This window comes from Scomber scombrus, chromosome 9 (assembly GCF_963691925.1).
Source record: "Scomber scombrus chromosome 9, fScoSco1.1, whole genome shotgun sequence".
NCBI lineage: Eukaryota > Metazoa > Chordata > Actinopteri > Scombriformes > Scombridae > Scomber > Scomber scombrus.
The window spans coordinates 12,028,138-12,038,425 of record NC_084978.1 but is presented as its reverse complement, the minus strand read 5'-3'; the positions used below and the strand labels follow the sequence as shown (position 1 = coordinate 12,038,425).

General features: G+C 38.9%; 1 protein-coding gene across 1 annotated transcript in view; it reads left to right on the top strand.

Moving 5' to 3' along the window:
- Positions 1-10,288, top strand: part of atp8a1 (ATPase phospholipid transporting 8A1) — a 102,124-nt gene that overhangs the window by 44,120 nt on the left and 47,716 nt on the right. Inside the window, 6 exon segments of the mRNA XM_062425037.1 lie at positions 987-1,060; positions 5,433-5,538; positions 7,447-7,529; positions 8,877-8,926; positions 9,305-9,374; positions 10,047-10,131. Of these exon segments, the coding sequence (XP_062281021.1) occupies positions 987-1,060; positions 5,433-5,538; positions 7,447-7,529; positions 8,877-8,926; positions 9,305-9,374; positions 10,047-10,131 (468 nt within the window).

The following is a 10,288-nucleotide window of genomic DNA, read 5'->3' as shown; positions in this document are numbered from 1 at the left end:
CTGCCAGAGATTCATCCTGCTTGTCATTACCCAGGAGGCAGTTCCTCTTGCATTGTTTAATTTCTAAATCAAAGGGGAACACTTTTCATTATTTATGTAAATGACTGAAGAGAACATGATATATAAAAGGGGAAAATTATCAAATAAGTGAGTGTGGATTCTTGGTGCATTGTGAAATAATAAAAGTCCCATTTCAGGACATCGCTTTCTCAGTGGATGTTCTGCGTCTTGCCAGCATGGACATATTCTAAAATAGTCACACTGTACATCACATTGCCAAAGATCAAGGGACCTGCATTTGCATTCTGCCTGCATTGCTGATGATACTGCTCTCAACAAATGTCAATACTGTTGGCACATAGCCTGGCTGTGTTAACACCAGTTTGAGATCTGTTTTGTGGTGCCAGTCTCAGTGGACGTTTGTTTTATCTAATTTAAATAGAAGAATTATAAAAGTTGACAATCCATTTACACTCATTTTTTTCCCAAGTAGAACTGCAGATAATTTACTGAGACATATTCACTATGATAGTAAATATCTTTGGATCTTGAATACGTTACGTGTGGCTCTCTTCTCACTATTTGCTGAAGTTTTTTAAAGTATTCATTCAATCGAGAAAATACTCTGCAAACCACGTTCAAATAAGCCAACCAGTCTGCACAGGATTTCTTTTAAATGCAATTCGAAATTGTAGCATATTCTATGCAGACTCCAGTTTTGCTGTTAGTACATAAGAGACATTTTTGTCCTGCTTATTGTATTATTTGGAAAACTGCAGATGTTGCTTGAAAGGTGAACTTTTATAACTGCTAACATTGTTATGAACAGTGTTGTCAAAATATACTCACACAAATGAATTATATCCAGTTTGTTCTGAATAGTTTGTCACAATGACATGTTGTATTTGGCTGTCAGCGTTACAGCGCTATCAAGTGTGTGCATCAGTGTGTTCACTTGTTTTGACTTCTCTGTCTCTTCTTTCCAGCCACAGCACAAACTCATCAGACGAGGGCCGGATTTAATGACCCAAGCTTACTGGAAAACTTCCAAAGTAATCACGTAAGTAATGTCAGGTTTCCCTGCCACCCGTCTGCAGTGATGGTTGCTGTCTAGGACAAAATTAAGAAGCATTTTGAATCTAATTTTGTGCAGTTGCCAGATGCATAAGATGTCTTCTTGCCATCAGTGGCATGGTGGACTTGTGTTGGCTTGTTTACGGTACCCATGATTTATTTTGGACTAAGATGATGTGTTTTGACAGACAAAGGGACTGAAGTTGATTGCCTCTAATATCAGCTTGATTAATATGCTGAGGGGCGGATTACTGTTTCTTTACAAGACATTGTAAACACAGACAGGCAAACAAGCTAATTAGCTCATTTTGACAGAATGAAGACCCACTTATTTGCTTATCCACTGTGGGGAACCACACAGCTGTACAGTGATTATATTGGTGTAAACGTATGCATGTTAAGTCTTGCATCAGTCTTGCAAAACTGCCCAAGTAGGACAAAATAAGTAAGACCAAATATGGCTATTGTGACACTTTGAGTATTTGGATTAAGCATTTTCCCCTTATCTGATCTGTGTAATACCCCACAGGGAATCTGTCTCAAAATTCAGACTTTTACATGCCGAGGGCTTTATCACAGGAATTGTAACGGGGGCAGGAACGCTACCTTTAGTAATGAAATAGGTGAAAACTGTGATTGATTGGCTGGTTGAGTCACTCAGCTGCAGAATAGTGTGTGGGAGGCAGAATGTCACATCTAATTACATACAGTATCACCGCCCAGGGTAAGTAGTAATCCCACTGTGATGTTTACTTTGTTATGACAGCAGAGTCTGTCCACACATTGAGTTTATCTGGGATCTGCTTTAGTTTCATATTGATAGCCCCGCGCCCTCTGCTAATTAAAGCACACGACCAGCTGCTGTTTAGAAACCATGGTCTCTCTGCTTGTCTCGTAATGATTCTGCTTATGATTAATCTAATAGGTTGTGTTGTACCAGCGTTTTTTTGATGGTTGACGTCTTAATATTGTAGAAGTCGTGTGAGTCTGTTTCTCCTCCTTATCTCTGTAGCCCTACTAGTGGCGTGACTCTGGGGATAGTGGTGTCTGCCAGTCATTGCGGATGAAAATATCTAAACAACTATTTGACTGATAGCAATTGAATTTTTTTTCCTCTAGCAACACCAGCAGGTTGACATTTTTTTGGTTCTTGATGATGAGTTTTGACAACCATTGGATGGATTTCCATTCAATTAGGATATCCAATAGTGCCCAGAAGAAGACTCTTAATGACTTTGTTAAGCTGACTTTTCCTCCATTGCTCCACCAGCGGTACCAAACTGATTGGCATGTAATTTTGTAAAGACTTTTATGTCCAAATTACTTTTTTCATCTCTTAACTTTCCCTGTAGCGGCACCATGACTGTCACATTTTTGAAATGTCTTGACAATTATTGGATTGATTCAAACAAGACATTGTTTCAGTTTGGTCAATAATTTGGTTTGTGACTAAATACTTCTAAAACTATTCCCATTCCCATCAGTCTTACGTGTACTTTATATTTAGTGGTAATGCTAGTGTGAGTGCTAATTAGCAAATGTTAGCATGCCAACGGGCTAAACTAAGATGGTGACTGTGGTAAACATTATACCTGCCAAACATCAGCATGTTAGCGTTGTCATTGTAAGGATGTTGCCATGCTAGCTTTAGCATTTAGCCCAAGGCACGACTGTACCTAAGTACAGCCTCACAGAAATGCTAATATGGGTGTACACACTGTGATGGCTCCAATTAACTCAATGATATTACCATGAAATCTACAAGACCAACGTGAGTTCAGGTGCCACGAATAAGCCAACAGTGCTTTGGTCTCATATGTATGAGGCCACTGTACATGTTAAATTAAGCAATTCGTTACATTTAACACCTTATGTTCTCACAGTCCAAACACTTAGTCCTTATGGCCATCAGTATGCTTCTTACTTAAACATTACTAATCTTTATCATTAACAACAGTTTTGCGTTGCTGCAGGCTATTTGTAGGAGTAGTGTTGATACAGTGTTGAGGGGGATGGCAGACTACAGGAGAAGGGAATTAACAGTGCTGACAAAAATAAACATCCCCTCTGGTGCTTTTCGTGTTCTCTTGATTCACTGGACATGTTCTCTGCCTGCAGAGTTACAGCAGCCTCCGTGGGTGTTTGTTTGCGAGCTCGTCCAGGCTCTCAGCTTCATTTCCTCTTGACCCTTCAACTTTTTCAACACTGGCAATGTCCGAAGTGATGATTGTCCGTCACTGTTGCTGTGACAGAGATTACCCAGGAGTCAGTGACGGTGATTGCTGGCAGCACAGTATTAGGTAGCTGTCACATCTAATAGTGTAATCAGAGCAAAGCACACAATGTGCCCTGCACTCTGTCTAGGTTACCATCACCCTGGCAGTGGCACGCACACATATGTTTGTACTTGAACTTGTGAGGAAATTCATTTGCACAGTGCAATCCCTAGCTCCGTATCTTAAACTTAACCATTACAACTACACGACTAACCCTATCATTGACTGTAAAACAAACTAAAACCTAAAACACCTTCACCTTAAACTAAGTTTTAACTGTCAAACATCTCTTTGAATGCTGATTTCGGCACAATGGCACATTAAAATGTTTGTGGTAACACACACACACACACACACACACACACACACACACACACACACACACACACACACACACACACACACACACACACACACACACACACACACACACACACACACACACACACACACACACACACACACATATGACACGTCCTTCAGAGGATACCTGTCAACCCAGACCAGATTAGCATGCTGCTGGGAGGCAGAGGGAGCTCTCACTGCCACCTGGACTGTAATAGACACTGTGTACTTTCATTTACAAGAGGCCCTTTGATTTGCCCTCCTTCCCCACCTCATTCATTTTCTCCTTTGTTCCCTGTTAGAGAGCTCTCATCAGAGTTGCCGTGGCCAACGGTACATGCACATTTAATAATACTGTGTGTGTGCATGGCTTTTTGTTTGAAAAGGAAAGAGCAGCGAACGTGCTTTTGAAAAATCTGCAGTCAGCCATTCATAGCATGGTGTTAACGTGCTCTGTTTCTAAGATTATATAGTATTAGGTCTTATATCTGCTGTATATTCTGTGATACTACTGTAAAGCTTTATGCCTTTGAACATTTTATTTCTTTTTGGTTACTCATAATGTAGGTGAACCGGGAATATAATCATCTGTTATCCACCTTACTGTTAACAACCATTAGCAGCTAGATTACAGTCCATACTGTTGCTGTGTGATTCAAGCCTGGCATAGCCCTGCAGGCAGCTGATATCTCTGCCTCAGCTGTGGTCACTGACTAGAAGCTGGTGGTCCTGCAGCCTCAGACAGGAGCCTCAGCAGATGTCTGTCTGAGTCTATCCCATGGCTAGTTAGTCATATGTTTCCCCTCATTAATGTAAAATGCCCTCAGTATATAGGTTAGGCCTTTATTCATTAACTGAAGCAGGTTTTTATTGCATGTATATGCATGCATGTCTGTCAGCAGCTGGTGAGTTCTATCAGATCTGTTTGGCTCGTTACCAGCAGTCATTAGTCTGACCACATGTGTTTCAGTTAGCTTCAAACAACAATGTGGAGAGTTATTGGAGACTTCTAATATTGGGAAATTGCCAAGCTTCCTATTTTCCAGTTTTATAAAACTATTAGGATTATCATAAATAATTATGCCTTTTGAAGAATCCATAAATCAGGTCAAGATTATTCCTAAATAGTAGCATTTTATTTAGATTTTACAGTTACGTACACTGAAGTAACATACTTGCATACTTAACAGGAAAGTGAGGTTTTAAGCCTATCATTAGGGTAAGTGATTGGTGCAGACTGATGCAAGGCATGAGCAATGTTCAGAGAGCATTTTTACATCTGTGGTGAGATTTGTGGTGTGACTCTCTACAAAACAAGCTTTTCTTTTTCCTTTTAATTTGGAGCCTACTTTCTGTACTACATGGGCTAAAAGTCTGAACTGTTCTGGTGCAGCAAACCATTTGGTGCCATAAAAGGTTTAAAGAAATTCCACAAATCCCCTTTAACACAAGTCTGCATAGATTTCTGAGGTGAAGTTGTCTGTGAACATGACCAGAAACTTAACACATGTAATGACAGCAAAGCATGACTCTTGTAGCAGGTTGTGTGTGTCATCTGTCTGTCACATGTACATCAGTTGTGACTCATGCAGGTTTATCAGAATCTGTCAAACAGAACTCTCTGTGCTCTCGCTTTCTACCGTCAAGGTCTTTCTGGTTATTTAGTTTCCGTTTTGTTGTAACACCTTTTCTATTAAAGAAGATTAAAACTCAAAGTGCCCTCTCTGTTTCCTGTAGCCTACAGCTGCTGTCATCCAGGAGTTCATGACCATGATGGCCATCTGTCACACTGCAGTCCCTGAGCGCACTGATGGAAAAATCACATACCAGGCAGCATCTCCAGGTACATCACACCTTTCTGAACACAGCCATTATAGAATTTGTGTAATACAGCTTGTGATTATTTACAGCCTAGTGTGTGTGTGTACAGGTTGGGAATCTTATTATATCCCAGACTTTGTACTCACAAAAATATTTCAAAGGAAAAACAAAGAAAATGCTGAATAAAACTAGGATGGCAAACAAATAATCTGTTCTCATTCTCAGTGTATTTATTAACAAGAGTAGACATTTTAGAATGTGGCAGGTAATTACAGCTAAAATTAACCTAGTCACTTGTGCTAAGTTAACTATTGCACCAAAAAACGATAGATTAGATTAGAGTAAATTCATCCAAAACACGCAAGTTTACTGTACAGATATTCAACACAAAAACAACAAAGTTAAGACCCCCAAAACCCTTACAATGACATAGTGTGAACTCATTATTTTTACATTATTCTGATGAAAGTATGTTCCAGTTTATAATTTAAGTTAATGTTTAATATGTACAAAATAGGAACACACAAGTTGCAGATATAAAAATAGAAAATATACTTAACTTATTGCCTTTAGGTGGCACAAGGTTGGACTAGAACTACACGTGACTACATTAGCAGGTGCTGCTGCAGCTCTAGATAATATGGGCTGGACCTGTTTCTAGGTGCTTTGGATCAATGATACTGCATGTCTGATATTTCTTTTTGTTAAGAAATTAAATTTTCCATCTAATGACCTCTGTTTTCAGCAAATGGAGCATATCACTACAGCCTCCAGGCAGCAGTATTTCATAAAGACATTTATATATCATCAGCATCAGTGCAGGAGAGCCAGGAAACATTAAAAAAAGGAAATATCCTGTTTACAAAATGCATGGTGTGCGTCACTTTCTCTAAACCTCACTGTGATTCCTCAGTCTATCACTTTCACAGCTTGATGTGATAGACTTAGACATCCATCAATCGCAAAAACTTGCCTAAAACAAATTTCTTTTTAAACTTTAACGTGTTGGAAATCACTGCCATGACAAACAAGAGAGGGAAATTAACCACTGAGACCTCAAAATATGCTGCCTTTGTATTTTTCAACAGTGACTGCAGCTTAAAGCATTTTAGCTTTGGCTTCACCACTCAGACATAACAGTTGCCCCTGGCAGCAATAAGTAAATTTGCCAAAAAAATAAAAGACCATCTTAATGAACTCTGAAAATGTCGTCTCCAAATGTAAACAAAGGTAGCTCTTATTACAAAAACTCAAAAGACAGAATTTGAAGCTTCTGCTTTGCCAAATTGATTGATAATTCACAGACCAAATAGACAATAACAAATATTAATCATTGATGATATATATGACCAGTAATGCTTGTTTTTACATCTCCATATCAAATCCTTCCATCATATGTATACCTTGTAACATTGTACAATGGGCCTTTAGTAAACACACATTGATTTGCTGAAATAGATTATTTAATAACTGAACAAAGCAATACTGCTGCTTTTCTTCCTACATTTTGCTTTTGATATGAGAGATGATGGGTTTTTTTTGCCTGATTGCTTAGAACAATCATAGCCTTATGGGGCTTTGGGGTTTGAAGCTGAGCGGGGAATGGCTGCAAAGAGAAAGCTAGTTAAGTGAACTGTAAAAAAACAAGCAGAGAGCCTTTTTCTCACACTGCAGCATCCTCATGCAAGCTGTAATATAAACTACCTGGTCCACATCTTTCAGTTGCTGCCTTAATTATGAAAATATGTCAAGATGAACTAGCTATTTTTTTGTTTTTTGTAACCAAATATGAATATGCTTTTTATCATACACTTTATCATACACATTTTTATCATGCTCAGATTTCATGTTATCTTCAGACAGTATGACTGTGTGCTTGCTCAGGTATGTTTTCATCTATAACATTTTGGGTTTTGTCTTTGCTTCCAAGATGAGGGAGCTCTGGTGAGAGCAGCACAACAACTCGGCTTTGTGTTTTCTGGTAGAACCCCAGACAGCGTCTTTGTGGATATGGTAAGTTGGGCAAGATCAGTTTGACAGCAGGGGGGCAGCCAAACTGCTTCACTGTTGTACTGATTAATGAATTCATCCCCATATTTAATGTAGGTGTCATGACAGTCAAGTTAAGACCTGGAAGCAGCTATTATCAATATGTGCAATGTCAGAGGTGTCACTTGTAGTAATGAACCTACAGAGAGTTATCACCCAGCTCTGCAGCTCTTCTTGGCTTTATAGTGATTGTTAAGCTGTCTGGTCCACAAATTTACTGTTTTTTCTTTCTTTTTTTTAACTCACTGCTCTCATAGTGTTGTTTTGGACCACAGCAGGCAGCTGTTTTCAGAGCTCTAAAAAAGCCCACTGTACACTACCTACTTACCAACAGCTAGTATCTGTCTTCCAGCAGCCCAAAAAATCAGTTAATACAGGTTTAATCAAGAAAATATAATTTCTTCATGTGTTCACAATTGATGTGATACAATTGACAAAAGCATCAGCTATTATTATTTTTTGTCATTCATTAAAAAAAAATAAAAACACCCTTTTTTTTTTAGCAGTTAATAAACTGCATACATCTGCAAACACAGACTCTTAAGATTGGGTGCTGTAGAGGTACAAAAAATTCAGATGTTCCACTATTATCAACATGCATTTTTTATTTCTTCTTTCCTACATCACAAAAGTTTTCTTACAACGAGTCATTAACCACAATGCACACCCCATTATTTTTTTCATGAAGTTTTAATGTCTCTGCAATCAGTGGAATATCTCAAGGCTGCAACTTAAGCAATTAATTTGCAATTTAGTCATGTTGCTCAGATGTTCTAAAACAGACCTTGAGAGAAAACTAATATGCATAATTCCAAAGAGAGCTCAGCCTTTTGTATTTACATAGTCCAATAATGGAAAACTGCTAACATCACATCCGCTGTGATTATATCCTGAGCAGATACTGTCCGTTCCTCTCCTAAGTTTAGTTGCTGTCTTAATCGGCTAACCTGATGATTGCACTCCGAGAGGCAGAGGCAAAGAGGCCAAAACCATTTTCTTTTTTCTTTTTTTCTTTCGCTGAGAACATCTTGTCTACAAGACGTTTGTCCGATTCTGTAACCTTTATTAGGCCCTCCAAAGCTCTTAGCATCTATTTAATCATTCTGGCTTGTAGCGCTTTCTACAATTAAGGAAGTTAATTGAATTTTACCTTGTTATTCTCCCGCCATCAGCTCAGTGTAGACAACTGATAAACACATTTAAAGTGCAATTAAGGCTGTTTCAGAAGAAGACTGAGGTTGAGGAGTCAGTCTGTCTTTTGACTATGTTGACTCTTTTCTTTGTATTTTTTCTTTGTTTTGTTCAATTCAGCTTGGAAAGGAGGAGAGGTACGAGCTGCTTCATGTGCTGGAGTTTACAAGGTACGACTTTGATAACAGTTCTTTTGTATCAGTTATCATGTGTACGACTGCTGCAGTAATTTGTTGTCCAAACAGGCCATAAAGGTGCACATAAAAGATTTTATTTGCAATTTGATCCCCAAACGAATCACATGCTATCAGACTTTATCATCTTCCTTCAGCCCTTGTGATTTATACTAATTAATTGTGTGACCTCGGTGTGATATCTTCTTACCCGCCAATTTGATTTCTAATTTCAGCAGACATATGTTAGCTCAAACTGTACGTGATAATTTGATGTAGTGGCTATAACACCTAGTAATGTGATTTCTCTCACTTGCTCTCTCTCCTTATCCCACCTTCTCTCTCTTATTCCCCCATTGCCTTTTTCTGTCACAGTGTGAGGAAGAGAATGTCAGTCATCATGCGCACCCCATCTGGGAAGATCCGCCTCTACTGCAAAGGAGCTGTGAGTGTCTGTCTCTCTCCATGGCAACGCATGACTGCCCGTCACCATCGTCGCTACATACAGTACACAAGTGTTGAAAGCTTTCCTTCCATTATCGCCTCACTCTTAACGGTGGATCTTTTCAATGAGCAACGGCATATACTGCGGCAACATCGACATATTTCACACATGTTCATGTTACAAAATAAGAGGGCACTGAGCATCATACTAGGCGCATTCCACCATAGCAGATTCTGCCATGAACATTTAATAAGACTGAGACTTTCTTCTTCAGTTGTTCTGATTGTGTAAATATGTGAAAAAGACAAGTATGCCAAACAGATTAAATCTTCTGTGTTTTCATGCATACGCTTTTCAGGTTCTGTTATACATTTTGATATGATACTGACTTCTCATTAAAACACTTAATGCTCAGATTTAGAGTAATCTATCCATCGCAGGATCCAGATGCATTTGTTCATTCCCCTGTAACTTAATTTTTTAACATATGGTTACCTCAGTACAAATTTCCTCAGGGTTACTGGGCAAAATTTGAGTAGAGACAAAAAATGTGTAACTCATAAAGGCTGGGTCTTGCCTGAATCACTCATTTGCCAAGTAGCCAGAGTCCAGGAGGTTAATTTTGTTTCCTATCTGGGTGTCAGTAACCAATGAGTGTTTGTTTCCCTTCAGGACACAGTGATCTATGATCGTCTGGCAGACAACTCTAGGTACAAAGAGATCACATTGAAGCACCTGGAGCAATTTGCCACAGAGGGTAAGTGGACAAACATCGCCCCCTGGCTGCCATAAGTGAAATATCTTTTAGGATGTTTCTTACAGTACATCTCGTTTCCCATTTTTGTCTGGAAATAATCAGCACTTGATCTCCAGTTGCAAAAGAATCAGTAGAATATTTTCCTGATTTATACTTG